Raw genomic sequence first — 25,534 nt, 5'->3', positions numbered from 1 at the left:
TGAAGCATTGTGTTGTAGAATATGTCTAGGCACCCTATGTAATTCTCACAAACCCCTGTCTTCACTTTCCGCCCTTCTGAATATCAAGTATCAGATGTTGCCCTAATTCTTGATGCAAAGTATAGAAAGCTAATTCTTTGAAAATTGGTGAATTCTTGCCTTCCACATTTTAATTTACCAAAGTTATTTCTCTTGGACAGCTGTGTTTGTACTGCATGCCCTTCTAATGAGAGTAATTATTTTTCATCTGGCTTTAAAAGGTTTCATAAATTTGAATGATTCCTTGCCTAACGTGAAAGAACATGTTATTTTCATATCCAGGATAAGAACAAAACCAGCCTTGAATGAATGAACAGGGGGAGGAAATCAAGGGGGAAAAGGAGAAAAGATGCAGGAAGCGCTTCACCTGATGGAATTAGGTACTGAAACTGATAACCTTACTTTGTATTTGTAAAGGACTCAGGCATTTGAAAGGAAATTAAATGATCTGACTTCAAAACTTGTTGAAAATCCAATGGATTCTTTAAAAATATGACTTAGGGGCTGGCCCTGTGGATGAGTGGTTAAGTTGGCACGCTCCGCTGCAGGCGGCCCAGTGTTTCGTCAGTTCGAATCCTGGGTGCGGACATGACACTGCTCATCAAACCACGCTGAGGCAGTGTCCCACATGCCACAACTAGAAAGACCCACAACTAAGAATATACAACTATGTACTGGGGGGCTTTGGGGAGAAAAAAGAAAAAATAAAATCTTAAAAATATGACTTAATATACTTTGGAAACAGTAAAACCATCCTTCCCAAGCAGTCATTAGAAGATTAATAGTGTGTAAGATCTCTCAGGTGCATGCCCACATCAAAATTATGAAAAAAGGAAGTACATTTAGACCTTGATTTAAGGAAATCCAGAGACGGATATTACTATTAACTGAGTCTTAGAAGTTGAATTATCAAAGATATGTTAAGTAATAACTTGAGTCTCAGATTTAATGGTTTGAGATAAATTTCCATACTGGATAGATTAACATTCTTTGTGTGGGCCTTAAATGGGAAATACATTTTTATCTCTATTTTACTTTGTCTTGTTGTCTTAGGTGACAGTAGAGTTAGTATTTTTTTCTTTTTCCATACTAAATTCTCAATGATGCAAATACAAATTGTGCTGGAAATACAAAATTAAAAGGTGACTAGTGCTGGAATGGAAGTGCAAATATATTTGACAGTCTCAATTCTTGAGTAGAATTCTTCCTCGTCTTCCTTCCCTCTTTCTTTTTATCTTAAAGTGAAGAGAAAACTTATTAAATATCTAAAACCGTTACAGGAAATTTGAAAAGCTCAGTTTTCCAACTCACACCCACTCTAAGCTGATTAATGACAGAGTCTGTCAACAGCTATCTGGTAAGCAATATAATGTGCTATAAATAGCATCTTGGCTTAGGTGTTAGGTTCAAGTGAGAGGGGACAGTTCTTACAGCTTCACAGTAGTAGCACTGGGTGTGGGGCAGGACTTCATTTCTGCTTCCTTGTACTTTGGCCAAGGATAGGTTTCCATTAGTTCCCTGAAAATCGTGGAGTTCACTGCACCAGTAGATAATCCGTAAGATACTGTCTACCATGACTATTTATAAGTCTATGGCCCGTACAGGGGGTGTTTCTTCAATTAGCAGTATTAGCAAACAAAATATCATTACAATAATCACACAAAGGCAAATTTCAAGTTTTACTCCTCTTGCCTAACCATTTTCATTTTTCTATATTCTCTCCCATATGTGTACATTATTTTAATCATAATGTGGATACAATCCAATCTTAGGTGAAGTTTGTAAATCTCAATGGAGTTAAGATATACGAAAGCACCTTTAAAACTCTACAGGCCATTCCAAATGCAAAGGAAACTGTTCTTCCACTACTAATGCTCCTTCTTAAATATCTTTCCATATCTCTACAAAGGGTAAAATACTTTAAAAAGGGATAGGAAAGGTGGGGAGAGGCTGTTTCAGTAAGAGAAAGTGCTTTCACAGCACAGAGGGCCCACTTGTGTGATGCCCCCGGGAGTCAAAGGTACAGTCCCTCCCTTGAGTGCTAATAGTCTAGTGCAAATATCTTAGCTTCTTATTGCTGCTGTACCAAACTACCACAAATTCAGTGGTTTAAAACATACAAATTATTATCTTATAGTTCTATAGGTTAGAATTCTGACATGGGTCTCACTGGACTAAAATCAAGGTATAAAAGGGCTGCATTTCTTTCTGGAGCTCTCAAGGAGAATCCGTTTCTTTGCCTTTTCCAACTTCTAGAAGCTGCCTGGATTTCTTGGCACATGGCCATGCCTCCATCTCTCAAAGCATGATAATTATTCCAAAGCTGTATCTCCCTTTCACTTCCCTTTTAAGGACCCTTGAGATTACCCTGGACCCACCCAAATAATCCAGAAAAATCTCACCATTTTAAGGTCTTTAATCTAACCCTATATGCAAATGCTCTTTTGCCATGTAAGGTAACAGATTTCAGGGAAGAGGATGTGGACATCTTCGGGGAACCATTATTCTGTTGACCACAGCAAGACAATCCCATGAACAGATGATCACAATGCAACATAGTCAATGCTATATCAGCACCTGACTATAAGATGTTGTGAGAACATACTGCAGGCTGACTTTGTGCAGCTCTGGGTGCAGGGGGCAGGAAAGACCTGCAAGAGGAGGTAATGGCTGGACAGGTGATGACCAGGTAAGTAGGAAATCACCATTGAGAAAGATGCAGAGGCTGGCTTTTAACAGCAGGTGGCCAAAGCAGAGAGCAAGCCTCTATCAAAGCCCATCCCATCATTTTACGTCCTACCTAGTTCTCACTTTTATGCATTTGTCACTGTCCCACTGCTCCCACCTCCGAGAAAGGCTGTGTCGTCTAGGGCATGGTCACAGGGATATTATTTTAAGTGCATGCATCGTATCCAACAGTCTGGTAACCAGAGTGATACTTTAAACATCTCCAGAAGATCTTATCACTTTCTTGCTTTAATTTATTGGCCTACCACATTCTCAGAGTAAAGTTCATTTTTGACATAATTAACTAGACCTCCCAAGATCTGGACACCTACCCACCATTTCAGCCTCATCCCTTGATTTTGCTCTTCACTCCTTTAAAATAATGTATGAGGTTCATGTAGCATCCTGTGACATTGGCTGGACAAGTGTTTTTATGTCCACTTTATGGGAGATTTGGGAGGCTACAACTTACTCCAAACCACACAGCCAATAAATGGCTGAACCTGTGTTCTTCCCACCACACAGTGGTAGGGTCAGTCTGCTGGCAAACTGCAGATTTTGTTCCTGGAGATTTGAGAGATTCGGGGACAAACCATCTCATTGTTTTCTGCAAATTCATTTTGCCTTAAACCAGGAAACAGTGGGATTGGAGTATTTTGGGGGTGTGGTAGTGAGTCATAACACATTAAAGTCGCTTCATTCGTCATGTTCAATGGCCCACATAATTGTGAAGCATAGGTGCTTCCTCTCTGCCGTTGAGAGAATTATCAAGTTAAGAATGTTTTGATCTTAATTAGCATTTACTAAGCATTTCCTGATGCCCCAATAATATATGTGAATAAATGGCAAACAACAAGAGTGAGGATGATTTTCCTTTCTTTCTAAAACACTTTTTAAAGATGTACAAAAAAAACTTACATGAGAATTTGTCATATCAAAAGTCTTTGTGTCATATATGTGGCACTTTTCCTTAGGGAAAATTGTGAGTTTGAATAAGGGACACATTTTTTTAAAAAGTAAAAAACTGTAAAAAAAGAAGCTGTTTCTTTTGCATCGTTGTACTGACTGTGAGTTGCCATTTCTTTATTTTCTCTCCCTGCTATGCAAACTCTAGATATCTTAAACTTTAGCCATTGATACTATTAACAATTATTCTGTCAGTGCTATCAAATAATTGCATGACTTTCCTTTTCTTTCTCCATGTCTCAGTCTCTTTACTTCTGACATCCACGCCCTCGTTCTCTGCACTTACACGTAAAGCTCTCATCCCTTGTCTTCTTTCCCTATTTCTAATATAACCCATCAGAAGCATCAATTAGAAGATTCCTCTGTGACTAGGGGAATAAATGAAAACTCTATAATTATTTACTACTACCACCAGCAGCTTTGAAGGATGAAAGCCTAGATTTACAACCAACTGTGTGAACCTTGTCAAATTCCTCAATTTGATTAAGTCTCAAATTATACATATGTATTTAAATAGATAAACTTAGGGTAATAATACTTGATTTATGTGGTTTTCTAAGGATTATCTCTCATGTAATGTTTATAAAATTCTTAGTATTGTGCTTAACACATACGGAATAATGAATAAAAGATGGCTGTCATTGTTAATATTATTACTGTTCCAATCACCACTCCCACTACTATTACATAGGGGAAGATACAGAGCAGAACATGAGGACTGTTCCCTCTGTGTGGGGAGCAAGAGAAGTGAGGAGAGACAAGGATGCATTCGGGTACTTCTAAGCAAGAGGGTGCTTTTTGGAAGGAGGCAGCTCTGAAATGCTCCCCTGGGATGCTCCTATCAGAATGCTGGGAGACAAGGGAACCGATTTTGAGGGGCAGCATCTAGAATCAGGTTATTTTCCACACAGTTGGGGAGAGGGATGGGTGAGAGCATTGTGAGGGTCCAGGCATCTGGAGTGTGGTGACTGGAGTGTCCCTTATAGAGGAGAAGGCACAGACAGAGGGTAGAGGGTCTCCCCACGTGAACTATCCATCTTGCTTCCAATTGTTGTTCCAATATTGTTTCCAATTTCACCAAAGATTTGGAGATTAGGGATTCTAATTTAAATTCCTGTAAAAGGAGCAGTGAAAATAGATGGCAGAACACGAGGAAAATTTAACGTCTCTTAGCCTCTCCTAAGTGCCAGCTACAGTCTACAATCAGTGTACACCTGATCTCATTGACGGGTAGACCTTATTCCCCTTGTCTTCTTACAAATGAGAAAACAGCCTCTGAAAGGTATGGTACTTATTCAACTCACCAGTCTAGAGAGAAAGTAACTGCCTCCACCTTTGCCCCCATCCAGGCTTTTTCCCTCTACCCCAAATCTCATCCTGTCTAGAGTCAGTCCTGCAGACATCTGAGCAGAGGGCTGATGGAAGCACATGGACCTCTCGGCATGGAGTTGATACTGTGCATGGCGTCGCCAGCATAGTGCTCAGTTACAGGGTCCCCATTGACCTGGTCTGCTTTCATGAATGTACAGAGGCATGAACTCTGTTGTCTGACTGGGAAACATTTTGTTCCAGCATGTATGCTGTGTGGGAGTAGAGCATTGTTGTCACAACCTGTAATGTTATAACCTATTTTATGCTGTCCTCTGAGATTTGAGGGTCCTTTTTTGAGTTCCTATTTTGTTTAAAGCTTTGCCTTTCTGGGATGACCTTGTGAACTACAGATTTCATATTAATGGAAGGACTTAAATGAACAGCAGTCACCAAATGGCTCTCCGGGCACAGAGCAGAGCAAAACAGACGTACAGCTTGCATGAAAGAGTCCTGAGAAGTCGGCGTTAGTCCATTTCACAAGATCAATGTTTTCTCAGGTGAGCTAGGAAATGCTTTGTGCAAATGGAACTTATCAGTATTCCACAGATGTGAGCTGATGAGTATAGAAACAAGCCATCGTATGAGAATGCCCCAAACCTCCTCCCGAGAAAGGCTCTGAAATCTGCACAGAAGCACTTCGTGCCTTGAGATCAGGCCTTGACGTAAGTCAAGATTTATATAGAACTTAACTGTGATATTTTTCATATGTTTTTGTTTGTTTTGTTCCATCTAAGTAAATTGAGTTTTATAACTCAACATAGGTGGTTTAGTAAAATATCCAAATCAAGGAAACAAAGACTGCTTCCCCAGAGGGAGGGCAAGGGACCATTTCATAAATGGGGGTACCTAGGGAGGCTTGATGGAGGGCAGTGTTTTGACAGGTGAGAGGCAGGGGAAACGGTTTGAATAAAGATGTGTATAATAAATATGTGCAGCACCACAAAGCAAAGGCACTTCCAGAGGCCAAAACTTTTCGGGTTTAGAACCAGCTCCACCTCTCACTAACGGGGCAATAGCAGGCAAATCATGTATGTCCTCAGATGTAAGGTTTCTTTGTTTGTGTATTACGTGGCTTGGGCTAAAGACTGAAATAGATAATATGCATTGAATTTTCTACGTCAAATAAGCATATAGTAAAGCTCTATTCCCCTTTCTTTTATCTGATGAAACATCAACTTGACATTTTGCTTTTGATCAGTGGTTTGCAGTTTGTTTCCCAACATGGCAATGGATGTATTTCTTCAAGTGTGATTTTGTAAACATGTTCAGTTGTGTCTTTTCTTTTTATTTCTGCATCCCATGATTCAATGGGGGGGCATGAGATAATTCTAAGTGCCTTTAAATTTTAATATCTAGAAAATACATTATGGTACTGATGTTTAGACCCAAAATTTACTTCAAATTTGTTTCTTCAAATATGTTGGTACATGAAAAAATACGGCAGCCATCCAGGGAGGTGGAAATTACAACTCAGATTTGTCTCATCTGCATCTACACAGTCCTTTGAGAGGAAGCTGGTTTTGTCTCCAAATCAGTAATCATGATAGTTAAACTTTATTTTTTAATCAATAATCGCTTTGAGGCTTTCACACTATTGTACATAAATAGAAATGTATCTTTTAAGAAGTATTTTCTTCATCGCTAATTTTTATCTGAAGGTAACTGGGAAAAGAAGACTCCTTTTAAAGTTGTCTGCCTTCGAGTTCATCAGGAAGATGCTACCTCGTTTAGTTGCATGAGCACTTTTCAGAAAAATGTTGATAGAGATTTAAAGCTTTGGTTTTTTTTCTACTAATGATCTTGTTATATATCCTCCCTTCACGAAACAACAGAGTAAGCTTTTAAAAAATATTATTTAAATTAATTCCCTGTGGAAATATTAGTGGGAATGATCTTGAATCACCTAAAGAGACAGCCTTTATAAAGTTTTCCACACACACACACACACACACACACACACACAAAGCTAACATTCTCTACAGAAAAGCTTAGAATTTTGGATTTGGAAATATAGACACACAATCAAGTGCATTTTTCAGGTTAAATTTTTTATTTCATCCAATGTTCATTGTGTGTAAAGTAATCGTTTGCAGTTGATAGTGTTCTCTAAAATGTCACGACGACAGATCACTTCTCAATTAAGAAAAAACAGAAAACATGTTTACCATCTCTCCACTGTTTAATGTGCCAGCTGCTCAGCTTGAGTTTCATATAAACCCAGAGCTGCCTGCAGACTGCCATCAGCCTTATCTACCAATATCCCTAAACGCTTAAACCCATCCTGTCCGTCAAAATGTCTTCAGAAACTGCTGCCCCCTTGAGGACATTCCTCTTACCTGGAAAACTCTGCCACATTCCATCATCCACATCCTGGCCATCTCTGATGGCTCACATCTCGCTCTCTCTCCGAAGCCTTCCATTAACCACCTGGATTAGAATGCCCAACTCTTAGTGTTTATGTCTATACCACAGATTTTTCAGTTAGCTATAAAGGATGGTCCTCTTCTTTGGCCAGTGGCATTCTATGAATGAATATTTGTCTTTTATTATTGTTGATCTGTTTTCTGTCTAATCCAACTTAAAGTTCACATAAAGCTGTAAATTCCTTAAGGAAGAAAACACTTTAAACTTCCTAGTAGATCTGGATTTTAACAGGGTCTTTTGTATAGAGTTGGAATTAAAGGAAGAGTTTCTAATTTGTTTTAGATACGTGCTAAAGTACGGAACTGGGATTTTAAAATGGGTGAAAGTGTTGCAATTTCTATTCCCTACAAAACTGTATTAGGAAAGAAAAGAACAAGCATGGGTGTGCGCCTACTTAAGTGGTGTTTCTGAGTGTAGCGTTTTAAAGTTTTGCTTTTTGTTTCGCTCCTGCTGTTCTCCGTTATTTGAAACCAGGCTCACTGAGGTGTGACTGCACACCTTCCAGATCTTGTCCCTCTTTGTGAGTCCAGGCTACCCTGGCCTCTGGTTCTTCCCCAGGACACTGTGACTTTTTTCAGGGACCTGTACCAGCTCAGTTACAGGTCAGAAGGGCTTCTGGGTAAAGAGGAACTTCATGTTCTGAACAGAGCAGGAGGGTGGACGGCAGAGTGTAGAGCCGGTGGGGATAAGGAATAAGTAGTTCTCTGTGCTGTTTCTAAAGGAATGTGCCAAAATACACTCTCTGAGTAGTGCCTTTCCCAGCATTTTTTTCTATTTTTAGAAATTAAAAGAATGGATCTGATGCCAAAGCTACAGACCACAATTCCAATTTAAGCAAAGGAAATCTAGACTTCGGACCTAAGTGTACATTCTGAAGAGGTAGGGGAGTGGGCCAGGAGGATCTGATTCTTAATCAACTCTCCACTTCTCTTCCCCATTTTGCACCCTGAACACATGAGCAAACAGTGGACTGTGTATTAAATTAGCATGATATGGCTATGTAACTGTATTTGTGAAATAAAGTTAAATTTAAAGAAAACTGAAATGCAAAAAAATGAAAATTGAATACATAATCTACTGCAGTTTTTCTCCCAGACTTGAGTAGATCAAACTCCTATTAAACTATGCTGGGCTTGCCTACAGCTCCACACTCCACAATTTGCTTTATGAGGTATCAACACATTCTCAATCTTTCAACTGCTATAGATTTCTGTTTTCTAAATCTTTGTTCTAATAAGCAAAGTCTGCTGTTTCCTTTAACAACTTGGTAGGAAACAGTTTCCTTTTCTCCTCCCTGCTTCCTCAGGAGTGCTCACTCTTGCTCACTTCCTCATTGTTCACAGGGGCCCAACCCAAAAGGAGAAGAAAGGGGCAGTGCTTGCCATTCTTCACTCTGTGTGTGAGGGGAGGGGCCATGGTCCTAAACAGGTCCTTTCAAGTGGTGATAGACTTCCACTTTTTTTATAAAGTTGTCTTTTTCTCATATTTGTCTTGTATCTTCAGATAAATGATTTTTTCAAAGCAAGCCTGAAATTACAGCATGCAAAGCAACAATTCTCTCCCCTGTTCCCTTAATAGATAACCATCCAACCTCTTCTTGAACACTTGAGTGCCAGGGAACCATTACTTTATGGGAGAGTTGGTTCTTTCTTGCACTGGACAGTTAAGAGTGTTGTAAACTTCTCCATCTTTATCAATTCATTTATTCATATATTAATCATTTGTTGATTGAGTGCCTAAGCACTCTGCTAGGCACCTGGAATATAGTAGTGACCAAAGAGATGATAATCACCACCCTTATTTATGGTCAATCTTGATATCACCCTACTTATTTGTCCTATTTCTGTCTTTCAAAGCAAGACTAAATAATTCCACTCCCTGCTTTCATGACAACCCCACAAATATAGATGGTCCCCAACTTAGGATGGTTCAACATACGATTTTTCAACTTTACAATGGTGCAAAAGCAATACACATTCAGTAGAAGCTGTGCTCAGAATTTTGAATTTTGCTCTTTTCCCAGGCTAGCGATATGTGGTATGGTCCTCTCTCGTGATGCTGGGCAATGGCAGAAAGCCGCAGCTCCCAGTCAGCCCCGCGATCATGAGGGTACACAACCGATACACTGACAACCATGCTGTACCCATACAACTGTCCTGCTTTTCACTTTCAGTACAGTATTCAATAAATTACAGGAGATATTCAATACTTCATTATAAAATAGGCTTTGTGTTAGATGATTTTGCCCAACTGTAGGCAGAGGTAAGTGTTCTGAGCACATTTAAGTTAGGCTAGGCTAAGCTAGGATGTTTGATAGGTTAGGTGCATAAAATGCATTTTCTACTCAGAGAATATTTTCAACAATGGGTTTATTGGGGTATAACCTCATTGAAAGTCGAGGAAGATCTGTACTGGAAAATGACTAAGTTTCACCTTCTTCAGATTAAACATTCTCTAATATAATTTCTCCAGGTTCCACCTTGTCAATTGCTGTCCTTTAATCTGTCAGTATGCCTTTATTTTGTGTTTTCAGTGAGTCATTGTGACTTCTGAGTACACTGGAGTCCTCACTCTGAGTACACTGGACCCAGTGGTACGTGGACACTCTGGGAGGCCAGACTCCATGGGCTTCAATACCATCTCCATCATTTCCTTCTTGTGTTATCTTGGGCTAGTCACGTACTGCTCTGTGCTTCAGTTTCCTCATGTGTCAAGTGAGGATAATAATTCCACCTACCTCAGAAAGTTGCTATAGGATTAAATGAGTCAATATAGATAAAGGACTTAAAATAGTTTCTGACCCAAAGTATGTGCTCAGCAGATGACAGATGTTATTCCTACTACTATTATCATTAGAGTTGAGCCTTTCTGTTCGTGCAGCCTCATTATTTCAGGACCCACATCATCTGTTGGCTTACTGATGGTAGGAATAATGGACAGCAAGCTGCTTTGGCTATAAATTCCTCTCAGCTCTTAGCAAAGAGCCTGGGACAAAGAAGGTGTTCAACAAATGCCTGCTAAATGAGCAAGTTAAGTATCTCGGTTTTTGAAAATACACTTAAACAGAACGTGAGAAGGATTTCTCCTCTTATTTTCCAGTGTGAATTGATCTATTCCTGTAGCTATATTGTCAAATTTTACTGATTGATATGCTGTTAAGGATTCTTTGAGGAATTTATTGTGAACCGCCATTCTCATTAAGCCTTAATAAATAAAAATGGTGGAGAGGCACTGCTTCCTGGTGATAAAACATGCAGAAGATTTAGGTCTTCAACATACGTACACTTGGTCACAACTGAGCTCTAAATTCAAAACCAAATTCTACATCATCCCTTATGGATGATGGATCTTTTCTTTTTATAACCTCTGGTTTCAGTGTTTTTCCTTTCTGGTTGAATGTGTCCTTGTTGCCTGGGACAAATAGGTGTCGTTGAATGCCTTCTCCTTCTTACTTCTTACCCTGCTTCTCTGGAGGGAGTGGCATTGGTTTAACAAAAGATTTTATGACTCTCTTATCCTTCTAAAAGCAGCTGGAAGACAAATGTTTGAGACAGAAGCTTAAAAGGGAGTGGACCTCAGCACTCTGCACCTTCCTTAAATGGAAGTAGCCTTAAAGTATTTACCAATACGACTTCCAACTATTCATATAGCCCATTGGGTGGAGGTCTCCATGTAGTTCTAGAGGTGAACAGGCAAAATGAGTTTTATACCTGCTCTGAAATACTCTTTCTTAAATGTATAAGCTTCCCCTCTGGAGAATGTATTGATCAGTCTTTGTCATGTGCAGGTGATTCCTTAACTTCGCCCTGTCCTGATTTTTTCTTGGCATAATACAGTTAAGGAAATGCTTCCCAAGCCTAAAGCAAATGTGTCCCAAAAAATTGAAAACACTTTTTTTCATGCTAAGTTCCCAGTTTACTGCTCTCCAGCTTCTCTTAAGAAAGCTAATAAAACTACACATTTACTGTAATTCTTGTTTACTTAGTTAATGCAAAATGATGTATCCTGATTGCAATATAACTTCCACTGAAAGACTTTGGATACTGAATTTCATTGCACAATAATGAACTTTAATTTCAATAGATGCCCTTGATTCTTTAACTTCATACTTTTTTTCATGCCAATCCTCAATTTCAGATAATGTAATAGCTGAAGACCAAATTAGTATTGCCTGCTATTGGTTTGACTAGCTGTGAAAATTCTATGAATGAGTCAAATAGTAGTTTTACAGATTCCTTACATTTAGAGAATCCCATTTATAGTTTTTGAAATGAGAAGTGAATCATACTCTGTGATGATTTAACCAAATATGTTAAATTTAACATGTAAGGCTCTAAGCCTTAGATCTTTTTTTCTATATCCTTGTTGATTTTCTGAATATTTGCTGCATAATTTTTTTGAGAATAGAGTTGAAACTTCTGACTATAACTTTAGATTTTTCTGTTTCTCCTTGAAGTTATATTGGTTTTTGCTTCATGTATTTGAAGCTGTCATTAGATGCATAACATCCAGAATCCTTATGTATTCTTAATGAATTGACTCCTTTATCATTATGAAATGATTCCTCTTTGTCCATTGTAAGATTCCCCTGAAATCTATGTTGTCTTTATTAATATTGATTGATTATTGTTAACATCATTTATTGTTTTCTACCCTTTTACTTTTAATAGCCCTACTAAGGTACAATTGTCATAAAACAATCTGTACATAAAGTGTACAATTTTATTAGTTTTGACATAAGAAATCATCATCATACTCAAGATTGTGGGTATGTTCTTCACCCCAAAAGTTTCCTTATGCCTCTTTGTACTCCTAACCTTCCGGCCCTCCCGGTCCCTTCACCAATCTCCAAACAGTCACAGCGCTTATCTTTGTCATTACATATTTGTTTAAATTTTATAGAATATCATATAAATGGAATCATACAGTAGAAACAACTTTTTTTTTTGAGGAGGAGGATTGGCCCTGAGCTAGCATCTGTGCCCATCTTCCTCTCTTTTCTATGTGGGACACCTGCTGCAGCATGGCTCGATAAGTGGTACGTAGGTCCACGCCAGGGATCTGAACTGGCAAATCCCGGGCTGCTGAAGCAGAGCACATGAGCTGAATTGCTACGCCACTGGGTCGACCCCAAAATGACTTTTATTCAGCATAATTATTTTGAAATTCATCCATTTTCTTGCATCTATCAATAATTCATTCCCTTTTTCTTACTGAATAGTAGTCCATTGTGTGGATATACCAGATTTTGTTTATCCATTCATCTATTGAATGGACGTTTGGATTGTTTCCAGTTTGGGGCTATTACAAAGAAAGCTGTATGAACATTCATGCACATGGTTTTATATGAACATATGTTTTTATTTCTATTTGGTAAATATCTAAGAGGGGAATGGCTGGATTATGTTGGCAGGTTTATGTTGAACATTTTAAGAATCTGCAAACAGTTTTCCAAAGTGGTTGAAGCTTTTTCTATTCCTACCATTAGTGTATGTGAATTCCAGTTTATCCACATCCCTGCTGACAAGTGGTATGGTATTCTTTTTAATTTTAGTTTCCTAATATGTGTAACTGTATTCCATTATGGTTTTAATTTTCATTTTCCCAATGACTAGTGATATTGAACATCTTTTCAATCCATAAATAATCTCTTAAAGTGCTTCGTAGTTTTGCCCATTTGTTTTATTGCAATCTTTGTTTTCTCATTATTGAGTTTCAAGTCTTTATGTATTAGTGGATACAAGCCTTTCATCAGATAGGAAATATGCAAATAGTTTCATCCAGTCTGAGACAAGCCTTTACAGTCTCTTAACAGTTTCTTTTGAAGAGAAGTTTAGGATTTTTGTGAAGTTTGATTTATCAATGTTGTCTTCAACAGATCATGATTTTGCTGTCCTATCTAAGAATAGGGTAGGGTATGTAATTCCAGGAGCCAGGGCAAAATGAAAATTCAGGAACTATTGTTGAAAGATTAATAAGAATTTCAAGGTGGGGTCAGCAGAGCACTAAACCAAGTGTGGGGCCTTCCGAATAGGAGACAGGGCGTATATTTGCGTATATATTGTACCTCGCCATTCTTCCCCTCCTGAGATTTCTACTATTGTTGTCATACATTTTACTTTTATACATGTTATAAACCCCACATTACATTGTTATTGTTTTTACTTAAACAGTGAATTATCTTTTAAAGAGATGTAAATAACAAGAAAAATATGTATGTATTGGCCTGTGTGTTTACCATCTCCAGTGCTCTTTGTTCCTTGGTTTTACATCCACATTTCTATCTCGTATCATTTTCTTTGTCTCTAGAGGACTTCCATCAACATTTCTTGTAGTGATGATACAATCTTTCTACTTCTGTATGTCTGAAAACTTCTTTATTTTACCTTTATTTTTTTGAGGAAGATTATCCCTGAGCTAACATCTGCCACGAATCCTCCTCTTTTTGCTGAGGAAGACTGGCCCTGAGCTAAGATCCGTGCCCATCTTCCTCTACTTTATATGTGGGCCACCTATCACAGCATGGCTGACAAGTGGTGCCATGTTTGTACCCGGGATCCAAACCGGCAAACCCCAGGCTGCCGAAGCAGAGTGTGTGAACTTAACTGCTGCACCACCGGGCCGGTCCCCTACCTTTATTTTAGATATGTTCACTGTTTTAGAATTTCAGGGTATTCTTTTTTTTTTTTCAGTATGTTGAAGATGTTGCCATTGTCTTCTTGCTTGAATTGTTACAAGCAAGGTATCTATTGTCTTTCTTATCTCTGATCCTCTGTACGTACTGTGTTTTTCCCCACTCTAGGAGAAAGAAAGATTCTTTCTCTATCACTGCTCTTGTGTACTTTCAATATGATGTGTCTTGATGTAGTTTTCTTCATGCTTCCTGTCTTTGGAGTTTGTGAAGCTATTTGGATCTTTGCTTTTATAGTTTTCACCAACTGGAAATTTTCCAGCCATTATTTCCTCAAATATTTTTCTTTCCTTGCCCGCTTGATAGTCTCTTCTGGAGACTCCAATTAAACATGTATCCAGTAGCTTGAAATTATCCCACAGCACAATGAGGCTCTGTTAATGTTTTAGAAATTCTCTTTTCTCTGTGGATTTCGTTTGGAATCATTTCCATTGCTATGTCTTCAAGTTCACTACTTGCATTTCTGTAATTCCTAATCTGCAATTAATCTCATCCAAGGTATTTTTATTTTTGCATTTCATAAATTGTGATTTTCATCTATAGAAGTTCATTTTGGATCATCTTTAAATCTTCTATGTCTGTACTTAACTTTTTGGATGTATAAAATATAGTTATAATGACTTTACCTGTCCTCGTCTAATATCCTAACATCTGGGTCAGTTCTGGGTCAGTTTTGATTTGTTGATTCTTCCCCTTGTTGCAGGTTGCCTCTCCCCATTTCTTTGCGTGTCTGATAATCTTATACTGGACTCCAAGTATTTTGAATTTTACTTCATTTGGTGCTCCATATTTTTGGATTCCTATAAATATTCTTGAGCTTATTCTGGGATGCAGTTAGCTTAATTGGGAACAGTATACTCCTTTTAGTTCTTGCTTTCAGAATTTGTTAGGTTAGACTAAAGCAGTGCTCAGACTAAGGCTAATTTTTCCCCAGGAAAGACCCTTATTTGTACTCTGTGGAATGCCCACGAATTATGATTTTTTCTAGTCTTACTAGTGGGAATAGGCACTGTTTCCAGTCCTGGATTCCAGGCAACAGTATTGCCTCTAATCCTCTAAGATGGTTTTCCTCTGCCTGAAGTGGTTTCCTCACGTACAATTATTGATCACTACACAGCTGAATACTCTAGGGAACCCTCTGCAAATCTGGGAAGTTCTTTCTCTCTGCAGTTCTTTTTCTCCAATATTCTGTATACTGTCTACCCTCAGTCTCCCTGGATTCTCAGCTCCATCTTCTCAATTTAGAGAGTTCACTGGGTTCCCCTCTTTTCACTATGCCCTGGAATCTTTCTTAAGGCTTTAAACTCAAGCAGTAGTGGGGCTCACCTCATTTCTTTCTCATCCTCAGAGACAACTGTCCTTCACTTCCTGATGTCTAGTGTCTTGCAAAATTCATTTTGTCATTTTTTTTCTTGTTTCATGTGAGAGGACACTTCTGGTTCCTTTGGTCAGAAGTAGAAGTCATTTAGGCTTTTTAAGGAAGTCTGCATAATTATTAAACTCTCTCAGATTATGGCATATGGCTCATATAACATTCACATTCTTTTTCAGTCATAGTTTTAGCAATGAAATTTGTTCATTATGGTACTATTATTTGATTACAAAATATTAGCAAATGTTGATAACACTCTTGGATATTTGTTCCTCAAGCCATTCAGGTAGATTTTATTAGCCTCAGACTGTATGAAGAATGTAGTGAGGCATGATTATAATTTATAATACACAATTTTGCTTTGTATTATAATAAATATAAAATGGCATTTTTATTGAGCAGCACAAAGTGAAAGGATTGTCTATTGAAATTAGAGGATGTGATTTGGGTCACTTATATAGCAAAGTAAAAACATTTTCTCCCCACTCGTTGCTATTTGGCGTGTATGTGTGTGTGTGAGTGTGTGTGTGTCTTTACTGTGACAAGATATCACAATTAACATAGAACTTGTGGGTATTTCAAGACACTACAGTTTCCTTTCAGAATCAGTCATTGCAAAGGAGGTCTGTCGCAGTTATTGCTGCGGTGGTTTTCTTAATTAAAAAAATCCTGTAATGAGGAAATACAAAGAAAGTTATCATTAAACATTTAGAGACTGACTGAATAAGTCTGAAATATTCTGGCAATTTAACCAGAAATACTTAGTAACGTGTGCTTATTACAAAGGTATTGCTAAGATTCTGAAGATTCTTTTGAGATGCTTATCTGAAAACAGCATTAGGAACACAAATACCAAAATGTATATCTAGAGTTAAAAAAATAAACAGTATTCAGATAACAATTAAAGTCTCTCAGATTTCACTCTTTCTATGACAATAATATTTGAACATTTAAGTAAAATGCTTAGCTTTTTGCTTAGCAATGTAGAAAATGTTATGCTGTCGGTCAGCTGGCATCATATAGTTGTTCATAATACTTATGCTAATATAAAGAAGTAGATATAAATGTCCTCAAAGTAATATTAAGTTTCTTTTAGTATTTGGTGTCAATGACATATTAATGAGGAATATGAACATGAATAATGTGCTCATATCTGTAAGTGCTGCAGATGCCACTCGGAGTGACACATCAGCACACTGAGGGAAACAGAGCATACCACTTCTTTGCATAAGCACGTATATATTCTGGTAAGGAGCAAATGAAGTCATTCACAAATTAGGAATCCCTGACGCAGTATATTTCTCTATATGTAATAATAATAATAGATCTGTATCCCAAAATTTGTTACTGAAGCACACACATTTTTCTCAAATATGCACAAGAATTTTGTATATTATTGTCTTTTGCAATTATATAATTAACAATTATAATTTAATTTTTAAAATATATCATAATTTAGAAGGGATAAATTAGTGGACCAAAGCATACAATATTTTATTACATAATTATTCATCTTCATTAAGTGATGAATAAATACAGAAACAGGAGATCCAATATTTTGGCCAGCTTATTGTCCAATTCTGAATTATGTTGGGGCCATAAGAGCTCTAATATGTCTCTAATATGTTAGAATCTTGCAACTGGAGAATGTCATTGGAAAATAGAATTGGAAAGGGGTGCTTTTCTAACTGAGCTCCAAAGATTTGCTTCCTTCTGGAGCTTGTAGATACTAGAAATTCAAAAAGCTAATGCGAGTTCAACTCTGCACTGGGAATCCCAAGATACCACTAACAGGTCTGTCTGTTTCTTGGAGCTTAGGGTCACATTGTAAGCAAGATCCTCATGGCCTGCCTTCTCTTTGGTGATCTTTTCAAATATTTTCCCCAAGAAGAGGCTTTACCCACTGTTGCTTTCTTAATATATTTTACCTAGAGGGAATTTTTTGGCCAAAATAGTTTTAAAAAAAAGTTTAAAATATTATTGGTGTTTCCATTTCAAAACCCACATTTATCTTTGTTCTCAGCATGCTTGCTCCTCTAATTCTTAAATAAGATTGAAAAATGCATTTTGCCTTGAATGCTATTTAGGGCTTATATATAGATTCTTTTAAAAACAAACAGAAAATAAATTCAGTTCAATAAATATTTGTTGTGCTATTTAGGGCTTATGTATAGACTCTTCTAAAAACAAACAAAATAAATTCAGTTCAATAAATATTTGTTGAGCAGCTGCTCTGTGCAAAGCATAGTGATAAACTGCTTTGAATAATATATGATGCAAATTATCAAAGGATTTATAATGTATTTTCATAGCAGGAAGACATGTAAACCTAATAATATAGCACATGACTGACTGACATAAAGCCATGTTATAGATTCTCTCCTCAATAGAAAGGAAGCTCTTTGAGGGCAAGAACTGTTTTCTTAATGCAAATTCTAGCCCTAGCGCCGACAGGAATAAGATTCTTGTAGGCAGAGGTAAAAAGTCTATTCTAGGTTGTAGAATCAGCAGTTGATTTTCATAGACACAGACATTTGAACAGTGATGGATGGAAACTAGATTTTGGTGGTGAACACAATGTGGTTTCTACAGAAGTCTAAATACAATGATGTACACCTGAAATTTATGTAATGTTATAAGCCAATGCTACCTCAATTAAAAAAAAAAAGCCCTTAAAATTAAAAGAAAAATTAACAGACATGATAATGCATTGGATTGAGGAGGTGGGTTGGGCAACCACTCTGAAATGGCTGAAATAAGGTTCCTAGAAGGCTGGGGCTCTCAAGATAGCAGAGGGTCAGTTCCAGGAGGAAATAGAATGCCAGCCTAAAGAATTAACAGAAAGGTATAGCAGATTTTCACATGCCTTTAGTTTTATTTATCATTTTCCTAAGTGCCCCTACCCTACTCTTTTTTCTCAGTCCTTTGGAAGAGTTCCTGGGCATGGTTTATTTTTATGCTTGGATTATATGATAATTTATGACTTTGGGTAAATTATTCACGATACTATTTTCTGCTTCTAGGAGTGCCAAAACCTAATTAGATCCGTCACAAAAAGTATATTCCAAAAGTTGCTTTTTTCCCTATAAAAAATGCAATTTTTCCATAACTAATAGGTGACATTTGAGAACCTATACTGATAACGAATTAGTACTGAGATTTATATGTAAATAAACATAGTATGTGTGATGTATATACATTTGTATGTTTGTTATATAAAAATACATGCCATATTGTGCATTTTTCAATTTAAATAATGATTTAAAATGTATACATCCTTCAAGGGTTATTCTGATTCCTCTTTTGTCAGTGTGCACGTTGCATGAAAACAATTTGTGACAGTGATTGATTTAAATGAACCCACTTCTGAGAGAGTGATTGTTTTAATTAAAAATGTTGGGTATTTTTTTCCCTGTATCTGAAGGCAGTTGAACTGATTTGCATTTCTTTCAGTTCTGAGTGTTGAGGCTAATATATTATGAAGCGTCTTTTTTTTTCTTGATATATATGCACATTAGCTTTCATTATTTCTATTTTAATTAATATCAGAGAGCATAGTACAGAGTTTCACACAAGGAGTATTCTGAGAACATTTTAGTAAAATGTGCAGGCACAGCAAATATAAAATAAAAGATAAAACAGAAGGAAAAGGATAACTAAGACAAAGTTTTTGTATTTTCTTAAGCAGAGTAAGTATTCTGAATCCATAAATATATTAGAAGAGAATAAAGAACTCTAGAAATTTTATGAGTTGAAAAATATTTTGCATTTTTCACATGGCTAGCTAAAATATGGGTGTGGGATTTCAGATATTTATTCATCCTCCAATTATTAATTGAGAGTTTAAGTTGTAGGGTTTTGGAATACATTAGTATTGAAAAAATCTTGTTCTTGTAGGGCTTCTATTTAGCATTCATTAGAAGAATGTCACCAAACCTTCTTATCCCCTTAGTTCAATGAAAAAAGTGAGATGTACCTCAGTATAAGTTTGTTTCACACGTGAAATTTTCACTGCTTTATATCTCAAGGCATACTATTCACTTAGGGTGATGTTCCGGTTTTATCATAGTAGATACATTTCAGATTTTCTTCTTAACATTTCAAACTCTTTTGGCTGATTTCATGTTAGATCTGAATAGATCATCACTGCTTTTGTTACTTATTTGTGTGCTGGTTTTAACCACATAATCCATGTAGAAGATATGTCATCTTTGCTATTTTGTTGATGTTAGCTTTTGCTTTTTTTTTTTTCCTTCAGTATCACCTTTAATCCATACTATCCCTGTAGGAGTTTTTTCCCTAAATTACCCTAACTTTAGTTAAACTAGATATATAATTAATAAGTCTCCTTAACCAGGAGGACTTAGACTTCAACATATTGAGAAGCACTCATTGGGAACAATGACTGAGAGCCAGAGTCACTGCATCAGCCCCTCAGAATTAAATGCTGCCCCCCCCACATGCCTCATGTACTTCAAGGACCCGAGGTGATATGTGACCCTGGAGACTCTGATGTCAATTCACGTTAAATATTAGCAAAAATTAATTTATTTCTCATTTTTGGAGATAATAAACAAACAGGAAGTTCTAATACTGATCTTCATACACTGCAACACATTGCCTTTCACTCCTTTTTGGGGAGAGGCACCTGCTTTGGATGCTGTGTTTTCAGAGGTGTGTGCTTTTATTGCAGCTGCCCAGTCTGGGTCCTGTCCATTCTGGCAGTCATGTGATATTTTCTTGGTCCCTTTCTGTCAACTTTTTTCTCACAGAGGCATGAAATAATACGTGTAAGTGAGCTGTCCAGCACATATGAGACTGAAGTAGAGACTTGCTATAGAGTGAGAAATGAAGGGTTATGTCCTCCTGTACACAGCAGATCCAGAAACTTAGTCATGCCATTGCCTGACTGTACATAACAGACATGGTTGTTTTCTCAGTGAAATTGTTCTCTTTTGTTTATGCTATGATTATTTGGTTGCATATTTTTGGCCTTTGTAGAAAAGTTCTGTTGTCTTTTTTTTTTTTTTAATTATTTGAAAAAGTGAACTTAAGCGGTAAATGGCCACATTGTGCAATGGCCAGTTTTATAAGTAAGGATCATAGTGAAGGTTTTATGGACACGTAACTATGCACAAAAAGAACTGATAAGTGGAATCCTTGAAAATTTGGGGCAACCAGTTAAGCTGCAGTAGTAATATGCATTTAGATTATTTGCATATATGTATGCAATATTATTTGCAAGTTTTTGTGAAATGTTATTTTTACACACACTTTTTCAAAAGGCATTAATAGATTTTATTAAAGTCTCTGCATTTTCATTATGAAATTAGCATGCCGTCATTACAGGAAATTTTGAAAATAAGATATTGAAAAGTAAATATTCCAGTAACCATCAAAATACAGTTATATTTAACATTTTGGTATATTTTCCCCCTTGTATTTTTCCCCACAGGTAGTGTTTTTTACATAATCATGCTCATATTAAACATACTTATGTTATTATACAAAACTTTATAACACTGAGGATTTATTTTTAAGTTAGAAGTCTGGAAAGCCTAATTATCTGGTCAAAAGTTATGGACATTTTTAAGACTTTACTGCGATTACCATCTTAGTTTTCATGTCATTGTTCCAGTTTTCACTCTTACCAGCAATATATAAAATTGCTAGATAAATTACACCCTAGTCAGTATTCGTTCGGGAAATACTTATTGCATAGCACCCACTCATCTAGACCCTGTAGATGTACTGGCGAGCAATATCATACATTTCTCTTCATGCAACTTACAGTCCAGATTGGAGACAGGCATCAATCATATAACTGCACAAATAAATGTGGAATTAAAAGGATGAATTATAAAGCAAACTATTAACATCTGTTTAATCTCAGTGGTGGGTACATGAGTGCAGGTTATTGTTTTCTGTATTTTTTAATGTAGTAAAACATATCAAAATGAAATAATTTTGATGCTTAAAAAATAAGTTACACCTATGAAGAATGCTGCCATAAAAGTATTCAAAGGAGGAATTTGACCTCGTCTGAGATGTCGGGAAAGTGCCCCAGAGGAAGCACTGATGGAACCAAGCTTGGGAAGAAGGAAAAGGAGTTAGCTATGTAAAGATGTGTGCATGTGGGAAGTGTGTATGCACAGTTGTGCAAGGGGGCACCTTTATGCAGGTGGGCATATTTGAGATAGGTAAGGTTAAGGGAACAGGATAAATGTGGGAGATAATGGAGCATTTGTAGGCAGCCCACAGTGACCCAGGTTGGGCTACTTGCAGGGCATGGTGTGGGAGCAGTAGAAAGCAAAGCCAGGCGGATAAGATGGGGCCCCGCTGCTGCAGGTTGTGTGAGTAAGTCAGCGGGGTGGCGAAGAGTCAAAGAGTCGTTGTGAATTTCCTGGTCTGACGGATGGATTGGGGTGGGCACACTGCAGGTGGGAAGACCACCTAAGAGAGGCCATGAGGGGCTGAACTGCTGCTGGCAGTGAAAATAGAAAAAGGGAAAAGAGTGAGGCAGATTGTGAAGACAGCATCTGTAGGAATTGAGCAACTCATTAGGTGGAATAAAAAAGGTGAGTATGGTGTTGGTCTTAGGGGACTGATGCTGTTAACATAAGAAGTCAAGTCAGGGGTAGAAATGCCTTTCGGCTGGAATTGGTGGAGATGGGAGAATTGAAGTAAAAATGATACTGGAGGAAGTTTAAACTTACTGGAGGAAGTTAAAATTTGCAATTTTGGTGAGGGTTTCATGGGTAGAGATTTATTGGCAGTGCAGCCAAGGACAAAGTGGGGTGGATCTTAGAAGAGATTTTTGAGAACTTTGATCCTTTCTCACTTCATATTATTGTTTTATATTAAGATTCAGCTCCAAGTATGCAGGATTCAGATTTAGACACAGCTGTGGTTAATGTTTGAAACTTAGTTTTTAAAAAAACAGATTGTTTTGCATTTTATTTTAGGTTTTTAAGATGGTTTGGTTCAATTGTTCAATTCTTAGAGGCCACATAGTTTAGTAGGTAAGCAGGCAGGATCATGTTCAAACTCCATCTTTTCACTTATTAGTATGTACTCTTTGTCAAATTACTTCATTGCTGTGTGTCTTCACTTCCTCATTTCAAAATGGGCTTCCTATTAATAAGTTGTGGTGAGGATTCAGTGAGCTAATCCTGTAATGTACTTAGAACAGTGCCTGGAACCTGAGAGGAACACAGCTGATGTTATTATGGCTTCTAAAAAGAAAATACCAAATAATGTGAAACTAGATAAATAGAAATCAATTTAGTTTTGTTTCCTTGAAATTAAATGAGAGCTCAAAAACACAATTTCATGCTTTACTTATACTTATCAGAAAGGAGGTGTGGTGAAGAAAGGCTGTCTTAGCATAATGCCCTCCAGGTTCACTCATGTTGTCACAAATGGCAGGATTGCCTTCTTTTTAAAGACTGAATAATATTCCGTTGAATATATATACACCACATTTTCTTTATCCATTCACTTGTTGATGGACACTTAGGTTATCTCCATGTCTTGGCTGGTGAGAATAATGCTTCAGTGAAAATGGGAGTGCAGATATCTCTTCAATATCCTGATTTCACCTCCTTTGGGTAAATACCCAGAAGTGAGACTGCTGGATCATATGGTAGTTCAATTTTTAATTTTTTGAGGAACCGCCATACTGTTTTCCACAGGGGCTACACCATTTTACATTCCTACCAACAGTGTATGAGGGTTCCCTTTTCTCCACATCCTCACCAATACTTGTCTTTTTGATAATAGAAAAAGCAAAACTGAAGGGTTCTCTTTGAGTAAGTGTGAGGGAGCTTGTGGGGGTTATGTCTTCTTACTGCCTTGCATGACCTGCTTAATTCAAGGCCAGAAGATATAATAGCTAAGACACAGATTATTAAAAGTAATTGATTCAGAACGTAAAGGTTTTGTAGAAAAATTGTCAATCTCTAAAATTCCCTTGTATGTTTTCACGCAGTTAAGAATCAGTCCTCCCTTTTTACTTTTGTTCTCTCCTTTTCCATTCTACTTGTTTTCAGGGATGAGCATAAAATGACACAGCAAAACTAAGAAAAGAAGTTCTCGGTACTTAGAGGGTTGATAGCCCAGTCAGATCTTCTGAGTGATGGGCAGACTAAGGCACAAGAGTAATTTTTATTTTCATTAATGCACATCTTAGAATTACGTGATTTTTAAAGTTACGTACCACAGAATAGTGAACACACGCAACATAATCCTAATAGTCACTTAGATGTTTCTTTTTAAAATCCTAGTCTTGTAAAAGCATCTAGATTGTAATATGTTTAGTCACACTGATGTTGTGATGTTCATGCATTATTTTCCAGGTTTTCCTCAACATCATACTATCTTTGAAGAAAATCTGTGTACCATAGAGTCATTTTCAAATTATTAGTTATGTCAAATCTACATAGAAACAGATATTGGCATTCTTTTAAATTTCTTGAGACTAAACAAAAGCCTAAGGACAATCTGTTTTTAAATAGCTTTTTTTTTGCATGTGTATTTTTTGTGTTCATCTGTTTGCAACTCCACAGTTCTTATATCCATTGCAAGACGCTAGGTTTCATCATTCTGTAACATCCTACTGTTTTGACAGCATGATTACATTTGCATGTCCTACTCAGGGATTGTGGAGAGATGCCAGTTGCCATGGCGAAGGTTATGATGTCCCCACATCAAATCTAGTCATGCAATGGGATGGCCTTTGAAAAGCCACGTGCTGATATTTATTTTCCAAGGTACAACTGGCTGGCTCTTTGTGAAGCATTGGATCACTAAAGTGGTTATCCTTTCAATGAATCATCAAATGAGAAGTCTGCTACCATATTGTTTCCCTGTTTGTTTTAATAAACTTCCACTGCCCTCTACTTCAAACCCTGTTGGCCAAGAATAAAAATCTGTATTGTATAATTTTACTGTTGCTTGTAATTATCTAAATTCGTAAGGTTATCTGTTTAATTCTTTTAATTTGTCCAGATTATGGCCTCAGATCTGATCTCATAGCATAGGTTTGTTATTGTGCCTCAGCCTGAGTTCAGAAGTCTGTTTTTCCATTTTCCTATGGATCATGCATAAGTACCACAGATGCTCCCATACAAATTAGGGTGGCCCTTTAGACATCAAGGAAACATTCTCCATGTCAGAACATGTATCAAAATGTTAGTATAAATTTTTTTTTAAATGCAGATTTTTCCCATTTTGAAGTTGCCAAATTAATTAAAACGAAAAATTCATTAAAAAGACTTTAATGAAGTTTCTTAGAGCTAGAAGTTTACAAAACTTGTACTGCCATCTTGAATGATAATATTAGCCTAAACTATTAAACTAATTAGTTTAGGACTTAACTAACAATTAAACTAATCAATTAATTTAATCATTTCAACTAATAATTTAAATAAAAACATATTAGTTTCAGAAAATGACCTATTTTATGCAACTGACACATGCAGCTTACAATTGTATTTTCTTCACCTTCTATGATTAGTATACTCCAGGTTTGATAAATACAGAGGACTCTGGGAGATGTGAAAGAAAAGGTGCTACTTCTATAAAATGCCCTCTTACTTCTGAAAAAGAAAGAAAAGTAACAGAAAAGAAAAAAAATCCTCTTTTGTGACACATTGTGAGGCTTATGATAACTATGTTTGCCTTTCAGATCCCCAGCTCAAGGGTATAGTGACCAGGTTATATTGCAGGCAAGGCTACTACTTGCAAATGCACCCCGATGGAGCTCTCGATGGAACCAAGGATGACAGCACTAATTCTAGTAAGTGACAACCTCAGGCCACCAGTTAACACAGTTGCTAGAAAATATGCTGCTACTTAAATGACTTTGTAAAATTTGCAAATATTTGGTTATGTTGGTTCATTTTTACAAATGTTACACACCAGAATACCATTTATAATTTCAC

At 37.0% G+C, this 25,534-nt stretch overlaps 1 protein-coding gene across 2 annotated transcripts in view; it reads left to right on the top strand.

Annotated features, from left to right (window-relative positions):
- Positions 1-25,534, top strand: part of FGF14 (fibroblast growth factor 14) — a 599,216-nt gene that overhangs the window by 448,796 nt on the left and 124,886 nt on the right. For both annotated transcript variants that reach the window (XM_044779731.2, XM_044779732.2), the window contains exon 2: positions 25,279-25,389. In XM_044779731.2, coding sequence (XP_044635666.1) covers positions 25,279-25,389 — 111 coding nt within the window. The remainder of the gene's footprint in view (positions 1-25,278; positions 25,390-25,534) is intronic.

The sequence above is a fragment of the Equus asinus genome, chromosome 11, assembly GCF_041296235.1.
Source record: "Equus asinus isolate D_3611 breed Donkey chromosome 11, EquAss-T2T_v2, whole genome shotgun sequence".
Lineage (NCBI taxonomy): Eukaryota > Metazoa > Chordata > Mammalia > Perissodactyla > Equidae > Equus > Equus asinus.
This window is presented reverse-complemented; position numbering and strand designations above follow the sequence as displayed.